The sequence below is a fragment of the Megalobrama amblycephala genome, linkage group LG18 (genome assembly GCF_018812025.1).
Source record: "Megalobrama amblycephala isolate DHTTF-2021 linkage group LG18, ASM1881202v1, whole genome shotgun sequence".
Lineage (NCBI taxonomy): Eukaryota > Metazoa > Chordata > Actinopteri > Cypriniformes > Xenocyprididae > Megalobrama > Megalobrama amblycephala.
This window is the reverse complement of record NC_063061.1, coordinates 34,183,851-34,206,961: the sequence shown is the minus strand read 5'-3', so window position 1 is coordinate 34,206,961 and position 23,111 is coordinate 34,183,851. Positions and strand designations below refer to the sequence as shown.

General features: G+C 36.0%; 1 protein-coding gene across 2 annotated transcripts in view; it reads right to left on the bottom strand.

Moving 5' to 3' along the window:
- Window positions 1-23,111, bottom strand: part of col5a1 (procollagen, type V, alpha 1) — a 108,795-nt gene that overhangs the window by 38,002 nt on the left and 47,682 nt on the right. For both annotated transcript variants that reach the window (XM_048166198.1, XM_048166199.1), the window contains exons 5-12: window positions 17,817-17,948; window positions 12,738-12,851; window positions 10,618-11,214; window positions 9,326-9,760; window positions 8,371-8,427; window positions 4,053-4,094; window positions 2,435-2,497; window positions 2,076-2,150 (exon numbers count right to left, since the gene is read on the bottom strand). In XM_048166198.1, the coding sequence (XP_048022155.1) occupies window positions 2,076-2,150; window positions 2,435-2,497; window positions 4,053-4,094; window positions 8,371-8,427; window positions 9,326-9,760; window positions 10,618-11,214; window positions 12,738-12,851; window positions 17,817-17,948 (1,515 nt within the window). The remainder of the gene's footprint in view (window positions 1-2,075; window positions 2,151-2,434; window positions 2,498-4,052; window positions 4,095-8,370; window positions 8,428-9,325; window positions 9,761-10,617; window positions 11,215-12,737; window positions 12,852-17,816; window positions 17,949-23,111) is intronic.

The following is a 23,111-nucleotide window of genomic DNA, read 5'->3' as shown; positions in this document are numbered from 1 at the left end:
AATAAAAAATAATAAAACAAAAAAAAACAAAATAAAATGTATTTTAAAATAAAATAGCTTTAAAGTGTTCCACCTATTTTAAAATGTTCCATATATGTAAAAATAAAATAAAATAAAATAAAATAAAATAAAATAACCCTGTGTCCCTCTTCATCCGGAAAACAGAAAAATGACAAAAGCTACAAACAGTAGTATATGCTACATTATAGTTAAGTTGCATACTAAATGCAATGAGTGGCATCCATTTATAGCAATAAATACAGTTAATATGTCAAAAATCATGGTTGATTAAACTTCTTGGTCATTCATCACACTGGAAATGAAAGATTACAGTAGGTCAAGAGCATTGCATTATGTGACGCAGTGTTCCCACATGACATGTTCTGTTGTATAGTGCACATTTTGGAGAATGTAGATCATCAATAAATACCGTTGAAATGTTTGGGGTCTTCTTTTAGAGGCGGGGCGGGGCTTTTCTCTACTGACTTTCTATGATGTTTAAAGCATTTCTAAGGATGCTGATTTTATGGTTTGTGTAACTTTAGCAACACATTATTAGCCGTTTGATAGCATAGTCAAGTCAAATGCAAATCATATCAATGACCGTTTTGTGTTAGAGAGTGATACATAGAACGCATTACCATTCTGATACATCGACTTTACAGTAGACGACTGTGATTGAGTGGAGGCGGGGCTAATTTACATATTCTTGACTCTGCACATACGAAATGAGGTAAGGGTGTAGAGTTACATTCAAGGGAAAAACATTTAAATATGTAATTTTACTTATCAAAGATGCGTTTTAAGTGATAAAATCATTGACTGCAGGGGGACTTTAAATGTTTTTGAAGTCTCTTCTGCTCATGAAGGCTGCATTTATTTGATCAAAAATACAGTAATACTGTGAAATATTTTTTAAATTTAATTTAATTGTAATATATTTTAAAATGTAATTTATTACTGTGATCAAAGCTGAATTTTCAGCATCATCTCAAGAAACATTTTTTATGATTAATGTTGAAAACACTTTTTGTGCAAACCATGATACATTTTTTTTTCAGGATTCTTTGATACCAGCAAAAGGACAGCATTTATTTGAAATAAAAATCTTTTGTAACATAATAAATGTCTTTACTGTCACTTTTGATCAATTTAATGCATCCTTGTTGAATAAAAGTATTCATTTCTGACCCCAAACCTTTGAACGCTGCTGTAGTGTACAGTACATACTGCAAAAAAAGTATAAGTAGTATGGAATTCAGATTAGCATACTACTCTTAGTATTTCTTCCACATAAAATAAGGCAGAAATAGTATGACTAGTATGGTAGTATGCTGTTATGTGCGCGTCTGTGCTCTCATCTGTGTGCACGAGTCAAATTGATCAGCAGTGCCATCTGGTGGTTGAACTTAATCACTACACTTCCAAGAGTAAGACCGCTAGTTTTGAAGTGAACCATACCGTTGGTTGTTTCATGACCCTGTATTGGTTGTCAAGAGTATTTTTTCAGGGTGAGGAGGGGTAGTGTATAGGGTGGGGTTTAATTACAATCACATGTTGACGGTAAACAAATATACACCACGGACAACATCATTTTTAATGTGGTATTCTGGAACATCTGGATTTGCCATGGAAGCATTCCAGAACTCTCGACTGAAAGATATTGTGAAGTCGCTACACGTTCCGGAATAAAAAAAAAACTATAGTGGAGTAACAGCTGGGAAAGAGGAAATTTGGAAAAGCTGAGAGTATGTGGAATTTGTGAAATGTCTCACTGAATTCACCAGCGCATGATTGATAGGGGATCACAGCAGCTAAGGGACGATTATGTTTCTGATATCTCTCTGACATAATTATCACTGTTAAACCACTCTGAAAATAAATCAAGTCAGCGCAAGAACTAACGTCTCTTAACATTCATTATGACAGGCTACAGGCTGATCTTAGTACAGTTAAATGGGGCTTAAATCCAAGCTAAAAACCGTTTAAACGTGTATGAATCAGTTGTTTATGTGCAATTTTAATGTGTAGTTTTTGTAAATGTGATTGCGGTAATTGTGCTCAGAATTACATACAGGCAACATCAGGACAGTCCCTGGAGGTCCTGGAAGACCATCGGCTCCAGGCAGACCAGGGCGACCAGGAAGACCCTGTCAAGAGCAAAGGATTGTGGGTAATGCATAAAACAGCAAGCATCTTTAATGTAATGTATTTCAATTAGTGAAATCGGCTCTAAAAAGTTCAGATTACATTTAATTTTGTATATGAATCACATGAAGAAATGTCCAGATCATATTTCGTACTTTACAACTGGGACATTTTTCATAACACCCACCCTGTTCACTATTTAACAGACTTGGATGTTTTGCAGAACACAATTTTAAGTGTTGTTGAACATGTGCATTAGCCTGTTTATGTTGTCATGGTTACTTACCCTCTCACCGGGCTCTCCAGCGCTACCTGGGGGTCCCGTTGAACCTGGAGGGCCGGGGAGACCCTAGAACAACACAAAGGTACTGTCAGAAACACATATAAAGCCACTGCAAACACACAAACACACATGGGTGTTGGTCCAGTGAGTCTAGATCACTGCTGGACTCTTTTCATTGCTCGATTTCTCATACTCATGTTGTTATAGTCCCAATACAGCCATCAATTCCATCAATTCTCCAGCTGAGAGAAGAGTTGCTTTATAAAAAAGTAGGTCAAGAATGAAACTGAAGAAACAAAACAGACATTCTGCTGTTTAGCATTGTCAGCAAAAAAACAGTTCAGTTTTCCCAGTAACTAGTTAAGTTTTACAACAAATAGTGATGTAATGTGACAAATGCTACATTAGTATTTTTGTGTTACAATGTATAGTCTCTCTCTGGAGTAACTTTGGGCAGTACAAATCATTTAAGCAAACTGGTTGGTTTGGAAGGTGAATCATTTTGCTCAAAGGATTCAATGCAATGAACTAGTTCAAGAAAAAAAATGGTTGATTCATCACTCAATGATGTTCATTTGTATTTGTTAAATACTGTTGTTTATCAGCTATATTTTTTATTCTTTTATTTTCAGTATTATTTCAATACTATTACAATATTTATTAACATTTTTAAATTTGCTTTTATTTTTATATTTTCATTTTCATTTTAATTTAGGTTTTAGCAATTTTGTTGTTGTTTTTGTATAGTTCTATATAGCTTTAATTAATATTTATTAGTTTTAGTTTTAACTTCAACTTAATTTATTTTAGTTATTTGCCAAGGCAACATTTCTCATTTTTGTACGTTTTTTTTATTTCATTTTTTTTTTCATCTAACATTTTTATTTTATTTCAGGTTTCAGCAATTTTGCCATTTTTATTAATATATATATTTTTTTTTTATATTTCTATATAGCATTAATTTATTTTTTTATTTCAGTTTTAGTGTTAACAATTTTAGTACTTCAACTTAATTTATTTTAGTTAGTTGCCAAGGCAACATTTCTAATTTTTGTAAGTTTTTTTATTTATTTTTTTCCTCTCATATTTTTATTTTATTTCAGGTTTTAGCAATTTTAGATATTTCTATATTGCTTTCATTTTTTTATTTTTTTATTTATTTATTTTTTTTTTTTAGTTAGTTGCCAAGGCAACATTTTCAATGTTTGTAAGTATTTTAGTTAATTTTTTTCATCTAATATTTATATTTTTATTTTATTTCAACTATCGAAACACTTTTTAATAATTTTACTTTTAGTTAACAATAACAACACTGTTTTTTTTTTAAATAAGTATTATAATTTAAATATAAAATCAATATAATTCATATTGTTTTGTGCCAGAAAGATATAGTAATCTGGTTTTTAGTAAGAGAGATTGTCACCTTAAAAAGCTTTAGCATAGTTAGCAATTTTTTTTTTTTTTTTGGCAAACTACATAAAGGTATAGCTTGACTGTAGTTTAACTGGTTTAAATTATAAGTGACTTGTAAATTGGCAAGTACTAAAGTACTCAAAGTACTCAACACGTATGGAGAAACACACACACACACACACACACACACACACACACATACACTTACCGTAGGACCCTCTGGACCAGGTGGGCCTTCGACCAGCATTCCCTAAAAGACCAGAATAACACAAACACATTAAAATAACAGCATAAACACAACCTTCGACACAAATATAAGATCTCAAGTGTGAGACCACCACAGCTTTAGTCAAAGTCAATTTTAAATTACATTTCTCTTATACGTTTTTTATCTCAAGTCTGTAGGCTGAAACTGTGAGCATGTGAGACGTGCACTTGGCCACAGGTCGCTGTAATAATCATAGCAAACAGCATCAGGAAGTCTGTTAAAACACTGATGCCTGTTTCTCATGGCCTTGACTGTTTATGAAGCATTTGAGATGATCTTCAGATTGCAGCCCAGCTGACTGAACATTCCAGAACATTCATCAGAAAAACATCTAGAATAAATCTAATAGTTACAGTTATCCATTGTAAAACAGGCAATGATTGGTTGACAACGGGACAAATGGAAGAGTGAATGAATGTTCCCATTTAAACAACTCATTTGTGACTCTGTATAGATTTCAGAAGGATCCCAAATGTTTTATTTCAATGGCATTCCAGATCACGTCAGAGGATTATATGTTTGCTCGGAGCATTTTATTTTGTAAACGAGGCACAGTGTAATGGAGAGTAGAAACTTTGGTTGACAGATGAAGCAGTCAGTTGTATTGGATTTGACAGCAGCTGTAGCACAAACCATAAATAAATTATTTTATAACGCTCTGTCTGTAAATAACGGTTTTATACAGACAATGTTTTCAGAACACTTATATGCAATAGCGAGTGGGTGTTGACACTGTTTCCTTTGCAATGACGTTAGCCAATCATAACTGTTTACTGACAAGCCTTAAAGAAGACATATAATGCTTCTTTCATGAGATGTAATATAAGTCTCTGGTGTCCCCAGAATGTGTCTGTGAAGCTTCAGCTCAAAATCCCCCACAGATCATTTATTATAGCTTGTCAAATTTGCCCCTATTTGGGTGTGAGCAAAAACGCACAGTTTTTGTGTGTGTCCCTTTAAATGCAAATGAGCTGCTGTTCCCGGACCACTTTCCAGAAGAGGGCGGAGCTTTAACAGCTCGCGCTTCGCTTGCTCAACAACAACAAAGCTGGAGAATCTCACGCAGCCAAAATGAGGATTGTCAGTAACGGCGTTCAGCCTTACATTGTTCAAACCGGAGTCGACACTGATGGAGAGACTTAGGAAGAAGTTACAACTTTTAGAATGAAACTGGACGTTTCTGAATGGTTAATGGATAAATTTATGTAGTTGCTGTGGAGTTGATTCAACTCATTGACATTGAATTGACCCTCGTTTGTGAAGCGGTCCGGCGTAAAATGACGGCATGTCAACAACACTCTACTACAACTCTTCCTCTTCTCTAAAGCAGCCCAACATGGCAACCACCTCTTTAAAAATGAATTATTTCAGACAGAGAGTGAGAACGAAGGTGACGGAAGTGAACCTCAAGGAACATATTAAAATAAAAATTGTGGTGTGCTGTATCATATTGCCATAATGCTGTTGAAAAATGTGAAGTAAAAGTAATAATGCACATTTGATGGTGTTTTACATCATGGCACATATGCTAGGGAAAATCTTATTAAAATGGATCAGCTTGTAACCAAATTGTGATCTGTATCAGGACATACAAACTATTTTGTCTGGAAGTCATCAGTCATGATCAATTACTGATCAAAATGTGCTTGCATGAGTTGCGTCATAACCACAATACTGCAATTACCTCAAGCAAGCCTATGAAGATTGAATTATAGTCAGTGAGAGGTCCAGAGCCCAAAGCAGAGGAGCATTAGATACAGTATGTTAGAGATCAGGCTCATTAAGGTCTAGAGCACAGGGACTTTACTATTAGATAAAAAGGACAGTTGTTTGTTGGAACATCTTGGTCTAATCTGGCACTTTTTAAAAATGCTGTGGGTCTTAGCGATGTCCCGAAGACATCATCCCAATGTGCTGTCGTGGCAGTGGGCATGTTTGCTTTGTTTTGGGGCGTTCCTTACATGCCAAAAAATACAGAGTGGACACAGTTTGTGTGTGTAGAGAAACGAAGGAGAATGTGGGCCCTTGCAGAAAGAAGCATGTGATTTGAGCATTTTTCTTTCTCCAAACCACATGGTCATCCTTCATTAAAACCAGCTGTCCTGATCTGTATGTTTGTGCTTTTCCTCAACTCTGAAATGACACTGATCTTCTCATTGATTGGTTCTTGTATCTCTGCAACAGTACACTGTAAGACATTTTTTTTTTTAAGTTGTAAATAAAAACAAGGTTTGCTGGAGTACGCTTTATAAGAAAATACTATTTCAATTTTTCAACTTCTCAAAAAATTCATGTATAATTCAATGCATTACTTGTTGTTTCTTTTAATTGTCTGTGAAACTTACTAACAATTTCTCAGTGAAAATTGAGAATTGTTTTTCAGTGTACTGACTTCTGAATAGTATGGAAGCTTGTTTCCGCCATGAAATAAAAAATAAAAAAGGTAATTGCGACTTTTTATAACATGCAATTGCGAGTTATAATTCGGAGAAAAAAAACGTCAGTCTTTTTTCCCAGACAATTGGACATTATAACACGCAATTGCGAGTTTATATCACACAATTCTGACTTTATAACTTGCAACTGTGAGTTTATATCTTACAATTCTGAGAAAAAAATGTCAGAATTGCGAGATATAAACTCGGAATTCTGACTTTATAAGATGCAATTGCAAGTTTATTTCATGCAATTCTGACTCAATAACTCACAATTGTGAGTTTATATATTGCAATTCTGACAAAAAAAGTCACAATTACCTTTTTTATTTTTTTATTTAGTGGTGGAAACAAGCTTCCATAGAATAGCACATAAACCCAAACTTTGCATGGTCTTTCCCTGATATGGCTGTGAAGGTAAGATCCCAGCTAAAAAAAAAAAAAAAAAGTTCTGAGAACGTTTTGCTAATGTTCCCATTTGGTTATAAAAACGTTATTTCTGAATGTTCGGAGAACGTTCAAAATGTCCAATATTTAAAAAACGTTTTTCTTGGTTATCCAAACGTTAAGGGAACATTCCATTTGATCAATTTGCAAACATTATGGGAAAGTTACTTTTGAATGTTCTCTGTTAAGTTATAACATTTAAAAAACATTAGGCGAACATTCCATCCAACCGAACGTCTCAGGTAAAAACATTCCATGAACAATGTATAAATAAAGTTTTTGTGCTAACGATAACTTTAAACAAATGTTTTATTAACATCACTGGGTTACTGGGTTTGTTCATAACTTAGAGAGAAGCTTGCCACACGTTAGCTGAAGTTCTGAGAACGTTCCCTGTTAGCTGGGATCTAGCCTCTTTATACATCCTGATGTTCATTCACAATAAACCCAGATGTCTTCTAGTACTGAGTCCATGCTCTCACGCTGAGAGTGCAGTGACATCTGTTTGAAATCTCACAGCTGTTAGACATCAAGAGCCACGTGAGCAGTGAAGACTGTATGCAAAGACAGACAATAATGTTTCCCATTATGCAAATATTATAGTCAAATCTGAGACTCTTTTCAGACTCTGCGGAGTCTGAAACAGGACTGACTCGCTCTTTTTGGAATGCAAATGCAAATCAGGAGTGAATCCAGATTACTCTGAGACAGACAACTGATTCAGGAGATAAAGGACATTTGTTGATTGTTTGGTTTCTATCTCATTGGTCTAAAATCTCGCTCCATAAACTGGTATATTAAACATCAGACATGTTCAGAATGGCTGTGATAGTGACATTTTGCTCAGCAGTTTTACTTTCAGTGTGGACTAAGGTTGTCAGAAGTACTGAATTCAGTACCAAGTCATTACTGAAACTGAAAACATGTGACGATACCAGCATTTCCCGCTAGCATTTTGAGCAGACTCTTAAACACCTATGATTGGCCATTGTGTTCACGCGCTCAACAGATATGTTTGTGATTGGCTACAATGATCAACGCTTCAAAAACATGTTGTAAATTGACATCTTTGATTCTCTTCACTGAGTACTTACACAGATACACATGAGAGCATTTGAAAGCAGGCATTTATCTGTGGATATATTAGGGATCCACTGATAGACGCCTGCTTTCAAACGCTCCCGTTTTTAACAATCCGCTCAGCAGCACTCAAAATGCTAGGGGGAAATGCTGGTATCGTCACATTTTTAAAATTTCAGTACTGACTTGGTAATGAAGCCGGTACTTTTGACAACCCTAATGTGGATATAACATATCACATATATATATATATAACTTTTGACGAGTAGTGTACGTGTGTCATGAGCGCCACTTACAGGTTCAATGATCGCAGGCTCTCCTTTCTGGCCCTTCTCTCCTCTCAGTCCATCCACCTTTGGAAACAAATGAAATTTAATTTGAAAATTTTCCTACAAGTTTGCTTGATTTGGTAGGGCTGGGTACTGACACAAATTTCACGATTTGATTCGATTTCGATTCACACGCTTGAAATTCGATTCGATACCTATTCAATTCGACTCCATATTGATTATTGATATATATCAGGTACAGTACATGGCAAATTTTCTCAAGGAAAAAAAATCTCTCAACTAAGTCAGTTGGTACTACAGTACTATATGATATTGAAGGTTAAAATTAACTGATTTGTACTTACATTACACTCAAGGAAGTTTTTATAAAAATAAAGTTATAATACTAACTTTATGATCACATAATTATATTTCTACTCCAAATCATTTTTTGAAATATAAACATTTAAATGGTGGCCGTCGTAAAAAAATTACAGATTTATTTAAACATGCATTAAATATTGAAGAACATTAAAAATGATAATGAATATGTACTGTAATATGGTGCATATATTTAACAAAATGCTCCTATCTTGGGTTCATTCTAGCTGATTAACGAGTTTATGGTCACTGAATATGGTTTTTCTGAGGTAAATGTGATTGAACGATTACATGAGACATGATACGGATTTCAGTGAGTTGTACCGTATCTTTTAACATACCTTCAGATGTTCATTCATGTTTATTTCGTGCTGTAACTGGTATTAAAACGGAGGAGAGGATCAGTTCATGTGTGCTTTGCGCTGCCGCTTCTCTACAGCGATCTGTCATGCCACATTAAACAGCGCTGAATTTTGCAATAAAATGCTTATTATTGTGATTTATTGGATGAGAGGTGCACTACAATGTTCTGTTCATAATCAATATTTTTTACCCAGCCCTAACGTTTATGTTGCATTGCATTTGCGGAACTGGAGTTCACCTGTCCATAGGTGTCCACGGTCTCTGCAGGCAACTCTTTGTCGCTGTCTGGGTATAGATCTTCATAATTATACATGCTCTCCAGTTCTGCATCGGTGTAATCCGTGATAGACTCCTCCTTAAACTTGTCAATATCGATGGAATCTGCTTCTCCGCCAATTCCTCCCTGTCCTCCTGTGGCAACAGACCCCGCCCCTGCGCTGGCCCCAGCACTGACGGATCCACCCCCAACTGAGCCGCTTGAAGAAACAGACCCGCCTCCAACAGAAACAGATCCGCCCCCAACGGAAACTGAAGTGCTGGTGCTGCTGCTGCTGCTGCTGCCGCCTCCTCCTCCCACGGTATAATCTCCCTCTCCGTATCCTTCTCCATATCCCTCTCCATAGGTCAGATCATAACCCTCACCGTACTGGGTGTCATCATAACCACCACCAACCTGCAAAAACAGACATTCACAAGCCATCAGACATCATAACCAATCAATAACTCAGTGTTTGTGCACTGCGTGTACTGTATATACATCTATTGATTTTGAAATTTATTTTGAAATTTAAGTCCATTTCAGATGTCAACCCAAAATCAAAAGAAAAAAAACAATGAATTTTTGGCCTATTTTTAGTTCAGTCATTTTTGATCTGAGATATATTATATTTTTATGACAATAAAGCACATGTACATTATTTTTGGGATTTTCCCTCTTATTCTCAGTGGTGATTCTCATTATAGTCTGTAGTACAGTAATTTTATAGTCCTAAAAATGTTTTATTTTCTTTAAACAAAATTTAAGATGATTTTTTCTTTAAGAATTAAAGCATATTTGTTTTTGTTTTTGATTTTTAATCTGGGGTGAAATATATCCTGGACATGTTTTTCACAGGCTGCAATGAAACTGTGAATACTGCATTAATTGCAATAATAAGCAAAGCTTACATATGAAAGACATTTAAAACAGAGATAATTCTTTAAATATATTTCTATTCTTTATTAAAAGAATAGAAATTCTTTATTTCTATTTCTATTAAATTATTAAATATTTTATATATATTATATATTTATATTCTTTAAATGAAATAAAATAAAAAATAAGTTATTATTAAATGTTAAATAAAATCTAATATTTATTAATTAGAATGGACCCCTGATTTGAGTAAAATCCATTTCACTAAAATAGTGTCTTGATACACTATTATATAAAACACTGCAGTAATAATCAAAACTTTCAAAACATATGAAAGACATTTAAACATATAGAAAAGTCTTGAAAAATATAGTCAATAAAAAAACCAAACTCACTGTGGTAGAGCTAGAGCTAGAGCTGGAGCCAGTATTAACTCCAGAGCTGGAGCTGGAGCTGGAGCTGGAGCCGGAGCCGATATTGATTCTGGAACTGGAACTAGAGCCGGAACCGGAGCCAGTACTAATTCTGGAACTGGAGCCAGAACCGGAGCTGGAGCTGGAGCCAGAACTGATTCTGGTGCTAGAGCCGGAGCCGGAGGTTCCATTAATGATTGTGACAGTTGAGTGCACTCTTCCACTTCCTCCTCCTCCTGATGATGATGAAGACGATGATGTGATGATCCGCCTGTCCAGGTCTCCTCCCAATCCCATATCCACCTCACCCAGTCCAATATCTACTTCTCCGCCAGTACTTGTGCTTGTACTAGTGATCGTGATGGTCCGGGAGCCATCAGGCCTTGAGGTCGACTCGTCATAGTACGTATCGTATCCGTTTCCGTAACCATCGTAGCCGTCGTACGGGTCCTCGCCAGTATTGGTGGTCGAGCTGGAGGATGAAGAGGAGGAGGAGGAGGAGCTACTCGAACTGCTGGAGCCTCCTGTTCCACTAGTGATAACTGAGGTAACCACGCGACCGCTATCCGGAACAGACACCTGGTAAACACAGTAAATAGACACTGTTTTTAGAATAGACAAGCTGGGCATTGGTACTGATTTTCCAGATTCAGCTTCAATCCCAGTAAGGAATATTTAAATTACTGTGTTATCTTTTTAAGATCTATAAATTCTCTGCAAACTAATGCTGGAAACTGTACAAGTCCATCTACAGTACAATAACTTTGAGCAATAGTCCCGCTCTATCTTTTTTATTCATTATATATCTTTTTACTTGCAAATAAATATGGAACAGAAATGGCTAGCAAACTAGTTTAATGTTAATGTTAACTTTAAGAATACATTTTACAGGGATCATACAGATACTGTAAAATTAAATTTCAGGACTTTTCAAGCACTACTTTTCTGGTTTTCAAGGACTACAATCAGAGATCTCACTGATCAATCAATATATTTATTATTAAAATACGTTCATTCATTCTGGATCGAAGCAAGTTTCTAAACAAGGAAAATTATTTCTTTGAACAACACCTTATGAGGCACAACCGAGAAGCAAAGTGGCTCCGGTGTGAAGCTGAATCTGAAGCTTCACTTCAAAGAGATCAATCCATGGACCAGCGCTGTCAGTCATGGGAAATCCCCTTAACCATTGAAAGGATACTATGACAAAGATATCGCTTTCATTTTTTTCCCCATGAATATATAATTGACCTGAAGAATGAAAGCTGTAATATATACTTTGAAATATATGAGCAACATCATGCTCTATATTTCTATATCACTCGTATTGTTTTGAATTGGAGAAAGTGCAACGAGCAATAACTCCCGCCTTCTAAATAAGAGCCAATCGCCAATTGGTAAAGTCATTGCGTCACTGCAGCAGCCATTAGAAGCTCCGGCTCCTATAGAAACAGTCAGGTGCGCACTTTCTATAGAGATTAGCTTGATCCAGCCTGAAAAATTGGGTTTTTTTTTTTTGTCATGAATGGAGCATTTAGAAACAAAATTTATGATACAGTTGTTGTCAGATTTCATTTGTGATTTCAAATCTGAAATTTAATCGAAAGCTTGGCAAACAGCTTTGAAGAATTTGATGTTTCCTCATTCAAAGAGATAGGAGCTGCACTTGAATGCCTGAGAGGCATTTCAAAGATGGCCGACGAGTGAAATGACTTGTCTTAAAGAGACTTTGCTTTAAGCACCTTGTATGAACCCGGATATTTAATTTTAATTTATTAAAATCTATATTTTCACACAGCGCTGTTATGAATTTTTCTCATTTTTTACAAATAAAATTTGAAATTTGAAAATTTTGAAATATAAAATGAAAACTTTTTTTGGAAATGTTGCCTTGACAACTAACTGAAATAAATAGGTTTAAGCTGAAGTACTTAAAATTAGTAAAAAAATTAATTAATGATAAACAAAAACAAACAAACAAAAAACTAATAAAAATTAAAACTAAAATTAAAATGAAAACTGAACATAAATAAATAAAAACTAATTCAAAATATTAATAAATACTATAAATAGTACATAAATAATATTAAAATAACACTGACCGTTAGGTCTTCAGTTTCGGTTCCAGTCGTTTCGTCGGTTGTCGTTTCTCCAGTTTTTTCCGCATCCATGTCCTCATAGTAGGGATATTCATAATAGTAGTTATCCTCTGTGTTCTGAAGAGAAAAAATGTTGAATATTGAGTGTTATTAAATGCTAAAACACTGTTTTACCACCAGTGTTCCAAAAAAAAAAAAGGTAGAGTACTGATATCAGGTCACTGATAATTGTTCTAAAACATGACAGAACACCACAATAGAATTACAGAGTTGCTAATATGAATATTCTAGAGTGTGTCAGCATGCATTAATTTTTTTTTTAGCTTTCTTAGTTCTTTTGCAAGTGCATATGGGTAGCTGACTATATTCCATATACTGTAGTCTCTTGGAATGAGATCATTCGAGCTGCATGCATGATAATTATGTTAGAAAAAAATGCTGTTTAAAATATTTTCAGATGGAATATAACACGACACACCACATATGACCCATAAAGACATAATCCTGCACATGGATCCATTTTGGGCAATCTGAGCAATGCAAAAAACAAATTATTTCTGAGCCTGAGGACACAAACATGAGTTCAGTAGAGTCTCTCAAGAGTCTTTCAAGTGTTGACATCCTGTAATTATGGGAATTATGACATGATGTGAATGCAGCATATGTTAACATTATTTGTTTTCCTTGATAAAAAAAAAAAAGGAGCACAACCATTAGTACTTATTTTATATTCAAAATATTCAAATAAGAGCGAATGTATGTGAACATATTTGAATATAAAACACTGAATATCTTGAATATAAAAGTAATATATACATATAATTATATTTTAAAAGAACAATATTTGAAACTTTAATATTTGAGGTGGGACAAATGATTTGATAATTTTTCTTTTAATATTTTTCTAATTAAATTTATTATTTATTATATTAATATAAATAGATTACATTATATATATGTGTGTGTGTGTGTGTGTGTGTGTGTGTGTGTGTGTGTGTGTGTACATATATTTATTGAAACTTCTGAATATAAAACTAGCATATACATAAATATATTTACAATATTTGACACTTTAATACGTAAGGTGGGACAAATGATTTGCTATGTTTTCTTTTATAGTTTTTTTTTACATTATTATTTATTATATTTATATAAATATGTTACACTATATTTTATATACATATATAGCATATGTACATATATTTGAATATAAAACACTGAATATTCTTAATATAAAACTATTATATATAAATATATTTAAAAAGCACAATATTTAAGGTGGGACAAATGATTTTGTCTTATATATGTGTGTGTGTGTGTGTGTGTGTATACATTTTACTTTATTATTTAGCTTTATTATACTATATTATATTTTACATTATATTTTTAAATAAATAAATATACATTTATTTTTCATTATATTTATATAATAAATGTACATTATATTAATTGTACATTATATTATTAGTATATTTAAAATACACATTATTTGTACATATATATATATAGTATATGTATATATATATTTAAAAATAAAACAATAAATATTCTGAACATAAAAGTAAATATAAATACAGATTTTTCATTTTTTCATTCAGAAGTTATACTCATGGAATGCTAATTAAGCAATTCAACACTGGTCTTGATTTAATAGACTGACATTCCCTGAGAAGAAAGAGCAAAGGAAAAGAGGGATTCCCTCCGATCGAGTCCAGCGGAAATCCATGTTCTCTCTTATCTAGTGAGAAAGAGAAGAATGTGAGGAATTCCAGCCGCTCCGCGACCTCTCGCTCGGATGCACCGTTCTGCCTCTCCCTAATTCCCACACATTAGCAATGGATAACTCATCATGTTTAATCTGTAAAAAGGTTTCACTGATATTTAAATGATGCACTTGGCCTTTGAAGGACTGGTCAAAGGTGCAGGGGGGTTTTCTTTCATATTGCCCCCTACTAATGCCCCACACTCAGATTTACAGCTCCTGACACACAGATGTGAAAAAAGAGGTCAGCAGAGGGTTGTTTCCGCGCCAACACAGTGACATCAAAGCCCTGAAAGATGTAAAAGTCCATGCGTGGCTGAAAATGTGCCACATGCTGCATTCACATGCATGTAATTTCCTTTTACAGACATAACTCAGAGATAACTTTACCATATGTGGGCAACAACAGTTGGAAAGCTCATCCCTTTTATAAAGATCACTGACAGCTGTGATTTAATTTTGTTCATTTTTGTTCATTTATGTTCCTGAATATCGAATGGTAGAGCATCGCACTAGCAACGGCAAAGTCACGGGTTTGATTTTCAGGGTGGATTCATATATGCAGAATTAGGGTAAAACATTTCCAAATGCAGTCAAATTAATACATTTTTATTACCCAGCCTGAATAAACTGGAATTAAATATAGTAATTTATAACTATAATGTATAACTATAATGTGAAATGAAATTTTTCGCCTCTCGCTTGCTCGTTTGCATCTCCACATGTTTTGAAGCTCTCACAAGCAGTCACTCCCACAATTCCCTTAAGCGCGCCTTTTGCTTAGCTCCCATAGAGAATCAATTGAAAACGGTCGGTCATCTCCGTGTTACTCAGCTTAAACTATTTTCTCATATGTTTCACATGCTAAATCTCTCAATCTTTCATTTAATGCCTTCTCTTCCTCTCTCCGTACCGCACAAAGGATATTGGCATCTGAGTGAACCCAGATGGACAGAGACTGCATATGAACACTCGACTGTCCCCATGAAATAAAAAGTGTGTAATTTTTGATCTCGTCTGTTAATATACTCCTAATTGACCATATGCACGGTTTCCGTTAAACCAGCTTAGGCATTTCCGGTGAACTGTTAGCCGTCACTCGCTGTACATCAGCACAAAACCATCAATGGTCGACTTTTTAATGTTGTATATATTTCATGCAGTTATCACACTTGCCTAATTTGCCAATAAACCAGTTTTATTCATTGCAATAAAGACGAAGTTAACAGGAACGTTTGAATAAGAAACGCAGTGTCTGTAATTAGATTCACATGCAACATCTTTCCAGCACTTCAAATGATTTGTAAAAACCGAACATTTCAAGATGTAGGAAATCCAACATTTGATAGAAAACACTTTTATTTAAAAATAAAAAAGACATTAATTACCACTGAACCAGCAGATGGCGGCAGAGGAGCATTTATTGTCTCATATTAGTCATTTCCTGTAATAGTTTTTTCACTCAGTTTCGCTTTTGAATAAATATTAAACATTATAAAATCAAATCATTTTGTCAAGGTGAAGTATGAAGTACTCACAAAATCTCATGAAAAACAATAACTTTTCATGTGAGTGAATTACGCACAGAAAGCGTGCACCGCACTCTCCCCGCTCTCATAACCACAGATGCTGGCAGTCAGTGCTGCGGAAGCTCAATGATTTTGGCACACTTGTAAAATCTCACATTTTATTCAATGAATCCAACTAAAGTTCACAATATATCTTTAATTTACATTACAATGTGTTGATAGTATCTTGCTGAGACACTTCTTTTTTTTTAATGTCATCTCACGTTTGAATAACTAAATAAATGCTAGGCCTTACTATTTAAGTGACTATATTTTGATTATAAACTATAAGTATTACACTATTGATGTTGTTAAAGCTACCTCAGGACATTAAAGAGATACCGACACACGACAAGTGACATTCCACTGGAAGTTTTCCAGCTGGCTTATATTATTGCGGAAGTTCCGTGCATATGGTCCATTGTTGACAAAATAGAATTTTTTTTTTTGCACTTTACATGTATGTTATTTCTACCAGAATGAATCAAATATGAACTTAGCAATTTATTTTGTGACAAAACAATGTCTATTCCTTACATTTTTTACATATTATTAATAAAATATGTCAGCGATACAGAGCTCAAACGCTCTACAGGCCGAGACCTGCTCATTTCCTCCCTCTATCACTCTCTCGCTCATTCTTTCTGACTGATGAGGTCATCCATTCGGTCGGAAAAATACATTCTACACTGCCTGCAGCTGGGTCTTTTCCGATGGAATGGAAAGAGCTATAAAGAATTAATATGCCTTAAACTTAAGCACACGCACACACAAGTGTGGGCAGGTATTATTACTCCATTTTAATTCGTTTCTCATTCCAAAGACTGAATAAAAGCTGAATAAATGTAAAAATAGTCAGTGTTTTGTGCTGTCAGATATACCAACTGTAAAACCAAAACCAGATTTCTCAATTTTCTTAAGAAAACCTGAGCAGTACTTGCACTAATAATAAATCATTTACCATTATAAATCAAATTCTTAGCGACATTAAAGACTCACCATTATGACCTCTGGTCAAAACATATCTGTTATGAAAACTGTCATGGCTAGGGATTATTGCTAAGTGCTTGGCTAATGTGATGGTTTTATTTTCACAGGATTAAGATTTAAAAGCGCTTCGGCTGTCCAAACACTCAACAAGATGTTCTTGACTTCATTTGAGCTGATCTCGGCGAAGGCGAGGAGGTCGTTGCTCGAGCTATAAGAAACTGGTCTCTGTTTTGCTTTGGTTTTGTTTTGTTCAGACTGGGCCGAACAGAACGCCAAGGATTCTGGGACATCCTTAGGCCGTGTGTCCACCAAAGGCTAAGCGTATTTTTCCAACTGTTTTCAATGGGAGCATATTTAAAAACGGCAGCAGTGTGACGAGGCACTGATCATCCATTTATTTATTTTGGGATGCAGCGAGTTGAAAAATGTTCAATTTTGGGTAAAAAGCAGGGCTCATCACTGTCACTTTGTACCCAGCCGTGCAATCGCAGCGAAGGAGGGGCGGGACAAATACCACATCGACCAATCACCACATCCTGCAACTGATGACAACAACAAGCGCGACAACCGAGCAAAATCATTTAAATCAGGAGCCAGAGCAAATACTTTACATTGTACGACATTTTTTATCTGTGAAATCAGAACACTTAAACGGATATTCCATATCATAGCAAGCAAAGCGTCTCCCCTGAAAAAAACGCTGGACTGAAAACATGCTCTTCAATCTCTAAAGGGAATGTTGGAGGAAGTATATGAACTTACATATTCATCAGTGTTTGGATCTTGGTTCTGGGGCTGTTCAGGGGCAGGAACCTCACAGTCGGGGCTGTAGTGCTCACAGTAGTCAAACGCAGCACGATGGTCCGATACGATCATCAGTTGCTGGATGTCACCCTGGAAACAGAGAAATCAGCCATTACAACTTCTGAAAAGAACAGTGGATTGACATATCTTTATACTTGATCTAGGGCATGTAAAAGGAAACATAAAGTAGTGAACCAGCAGAGAGAGCAACATTTTTACTCCCTATAGACCACAGTGAATGCCAAATTTAATTTGAGGCAAATGTTATAGATTGAAGTGCAGTCCTTTTAATGCACCATACAAAAAGCAGTCATAAGACTCATTTTGACTCTACATACAAATAAATGCTAATTAAAAATCTATTCAATAACTTTAATAATAAATGTATTTATTATACCAATGTATTTATTACCAATGCACGAAGAATCGACAACCAGCAAACACACAATCAGGACGAGCTTGGCATTTAAATGAATCAGGAAGTTAAAAAAAATCATATCAAATTAATCCAAAACTCAAAACACACACAGAAACAGGAGAGATAGCTGGGCTTTCTGCAAAACAGCTGTACCCTTTCATTCAATAACCATGGTTTTTGGAAAAATAATGAATACAGTATGGAAAACGGATGAAACACCTGTTGCAATAGGACAGGAAACACACACACACACACACACACAGTGAAAGTGGGTCACAGTCTGGGAGGAGAGAGTTGAGTCAGAACCTGAGTGGACGCCAAAACTGTCCAATCGAATTAGGACACAATGGCCAGCACCTGTACACTTACACACACACACACACACACACACACACACACACACGTACACACTGAGGCAGAAACATTCCCTTGCCATTTGAAAAGGTCATTTTGTGTTATACCGACTTTACAATATGTGTTCACTTCAAAACAATAAACCACTGACCCTAAATTACTATCATTTGAGAGCATTTCTTTCTCATTCCCACATGCACACACACACACACACACACACACACACACACACACACAATACCATCAGTCATGACTGGTATAATCCGATTCTAATTCATTCTTCTGTAGAAGAACTGTTGAGCTTCACAATTTGTTTCATAATTGATGGATTTTACAACAGTAACACTTATTTTCCTGTTCATTAATGTAAAGCTGCATTGAAACCATCTGTGTTGTATAAAGCACTAGCTATATATAAAAAATGACTTGACTCACAAACAAATGACTCTTTTGAATCAGTCAAAAAGACTCACAAACTCACAAGTTAGCAGTCTGAATCAGTCTGGATGTTTTAATGACAAACATTAGCAAAGGGGCTTAATTATAATAAATGTTTTTTAATAAAATAATAAAAAACATTAAAATATTGTAGCATCAGCTGTGGCATTTGTTTTCCAACGATGCACTGCTGTGTAAGTTTATTGTTAATTCTTGTTATTAGATTATGTTATATTCAATGATTTTCAATTGATGTTCCTATAATTGTTTTAATTGGTTATAATGTCGTTTGACCCATTTTGTTTTGAGGGTTAAAGTCCACGTGCATGTTCAACTAAATAAATAAAGCAAAACTTCTTCAAAAGCCAGTGTTGCATCATCATTACAAAAAACTAGTATTGTTTAGCTTTGTTTGTAAATGTGCAGGAATTACCACACTGATTTATTATAGCAGTCGGATTCATATATCAGTCTAATCGCTGACTTTTCCTTGTTATACACACTCAAATACACATTTTTCCCACAGCAATCCAAGGAAACTTGTACAAGCAGGCGGAGAAAATGTGGGCAAAGTGAGTGTGAACTCAAGAAGATGAATGTCTGGAACTGACATGAGTTTAGAGTCAAACATGAAGAAACTAGCGCACACACACACACATGCACATTATCTAATGGAGGAGATTTAAATCATCATGAGAAAACAAGACAGAGAGAGATAGAGAGAGAGAGAGACAGCCGTGCGGAAGGCTCTCCAGGCTGTGTGGAGATTTGGCTGCGACCAGACAGAATCAGCAAACTAAACACGAGAGCTGCAGAACATGATCCACAGAGAAAACTGGAAAACAAAACGCTTGTAGTGTTGACCAAACAGCTGAACACTGAGTTTTAGAGGACACATTACATAACAGAGAGAATTATGGGTAAATAAAAATTCTCAGAGTAACTCTGGTGCAGGGTAAGATGATTTAAGTTTTATTTTAAGTGAAATACATTAGTTACAACAACTATGTTTACGTAGTAGTCATATAGTTCACCCAAAAATGAAAATTCTGTCATTAATTACTCACCCTCATGTCGTTCCAAACCCGTAAGACTTTCGCTCATCTTTGGAACACAAATGAAGATCTTTTTGATGAAAACCGAGAGCTTTCTGTCCCTCCATTGACAGCTACGCAACTACCACTTTGACGCTTCAAAACGTTCATAAAGAGATCATAAAACTAAACCATATGAATTGAGTGGTTTAGTACAAATTTTGAGCTTCCGCAAGAACCAATGAGGTTCATTCTCGTGTTACGCAGCACGTTTGAGCTTCCGCTAGAACCAATGAGGTTCATTCTTGTGTTACGCAGCACGTTTGAACTTCTGTGAGAACCAATGAGATTCCTTCTCGTGTTACGCATCACATTTGAGCTTCTGCGAGAACCAATGAGATTCCTTCTTGTGTTACGCATCACATTTGAGCTTCTGCAAGAACCAATGAGGTTCATTCTCGTGTTACGTAGCACGTTTGAGCTTCCGCAAGAACCAATGCGGTTCGTTTTCGTGTTACGCAGCACGTTTGAGCTTCTGCAAGAACCAATGAGGTTCGTTCTCGTGTTACGCAGCACATTTGAGCTTCCGCAAGAACCAATGAGGTTCACTCTTGTGTTACGCATTACGTTTGAGCTTCCGCAAGAACCAATGAGGTTCATTCTCGTGTTACGCAGCACGTTTGAGCTTCTGCAAGAACCAATGAGGTTCACTCTTGTGTTACGCAGCACATTTGAGCTTCCGCAAGAACCAGTGAGGTTCATTCTCGTGTTACGCATTACGTTTGAGCTTCCGCAAGAACCAATGAGGTTCATTCTCGTGTTACGTAGCACGTTTGAGCTTCCGCAAGAACCAATGAGGTTCATTCTTGTTACACATTACGTTTGAGCTTCTGCAAGAACCAATGAGGTTCATTCTTGTGTTACGCAGCACGTTTGAGCTTCCGCAAGAACCAATGAGGTTCATTCTCGTGTTACGCAGCACGTTTGAGCTTCTGCAAGAACCAATGAGGTTCGTTCTCGTGTTACGCAGCACATTTGAGCTTCCGCAAGAACCAATGAGGTTCACTCTTGTGTTACGCATTACGTTTGAGCTTCCGCAAGAACCAATGAGGTTCATTCTCGTGTTACGCAGCACGTTTGAGCTTCTGCAAGAACCAATGAGGTTCACTCTTGTGTTACGCAGCACATTTGAGCTTCCGCAAGAACCAGTGTGGTTCATTCTCGTGTTACGCATTACGTTTGAGCTTCCGCAAGAACCAATGATGTTCATTCTCGTGTTACGTAGCACGTTTGAGCTTCCGCAAGAACCAATGAGGTTCATTCTTGTTACACATTACGTTTGAGCTTCTGCAAGAACCAATGAGGTTCATTCTTGTGTTACGCAGCACGTTTGAGCTTCCGCAATAACCAATGAGGTTCATTCTTGTTACACATTACGTTTGAGCTTCTGCAAGAACCAATGAGGTTCAAACTCATGTTACGTATTACGTTTGAGCTTCCGCAAGAACCAATGAGGTTCGTTCTCGTGTTACGCAGCACGTTTGAGCTTCTGCAAGAACCAATGAGGTTCGTTCTCGTGTTACGCAGCACGTTTGAGCTTCTGCAAGAACCAGTGAGGTTCACTCTTGTGTTACGCAGCACATTTGAGCTTCTGCAAGAACCAATGAGGTTCACTCTTGTGTTACGCAGCACATTTGAGCTTCCGCAAGAACCAATGAGGTTCACTCTTGTGTTACGCATTACGTTTGAGCTTCCGCAAGAACCAATGAGGTTCATTCTCGTGTTACGCAGCACGTTTGAGCTTCCACAAGAACCAATGAGGTTCGTTCTCGTGTTACGCAGCACATTTGAGCTTCAACAAGAACCATTGAGGTTCATTCTTGTTACACATTACGTTTGAGCTTCTGCAAGAACCAATGAGGTTCATTCTTGTGTTACGCAGCACGTTTGAGCTTCCGCAAGAACCAATGAGGTTCATTCTTGTGTTACGCATTACGTTTGAGCTTCAACAAGAACCAATGAGGTTCATTCTTGTTACACATTACGTTTGAGCTTCTGCAAGAACCAATGAGGTTCATTCTCATGTTACGTATTACGTTTGAGCTTCTGCAAGAACCAATGAGGTTCGTTCTCGTGTTACGCAGCACGTTTGAGCTTCTGCAAGAAACAATGAGGTTCATTCTCATGTTACGTATTACGTTTGAGCTTCCGCAAGAACCAATGAGGTTCATTCTCGTGTTACGCAGCACGTTTGAGCTTCCCCAAGAACCAATGAGGTTCGTTCTCGTGTTACGCAGCACGTTTGAGCTTCCGCGAGAACCAATGAGGTTCATTCTTGTGTTACGCAGCACGTTTGAGCTTCCGCAAGAACCAATGAGGTTCATTCTTGTGTTACGCATTACGTTTGAGCTTCAACAAGAACCAATGAGGTTCATTCTTGTTACACATTACGTTTGAGCTTCTGCAAGAACCAATGAGGTTCGTTCTTGTGTTACGCATTACGTTTGAGCTTCAACAAGAACCAATGAGGTTCGTTCTTGTGTTACACAGCACGTTTGAGCTTCCGCAAGAACCAATGAGGTTTGTTCTCGTGTTACGCATTACGTTTCTGCAAGAAGTGGTAGTTGGAAATGCAGCCTATGGACAGACAGACATCTCTCAGCTTTCATCAAAATGATATTAATTTGTATTCCGAAGATGAACATAATCCTATTGGGTTTGGAACAACATGAGGGTGAATAAATATTGACAGAATTTTCATTTTGGGTGAACTAACCCTTTAGCATGGGAAATCCCAAAAGCATAATTGTTTTAATAAACAAATGCAACCTGGAGCATTACTTTTTTACACTATGAGAAAATCACATTTTAAGTAATTGTTTCAGTGAGACGGATGGGCTACAGATGACAAATCATTATCATTAAATGACTCATTTATTTCATTAATTTATATAATTATATTATTAGCATGCTGAGTTTGAGATCAGTAAGATTTTTAAAAAATAATAA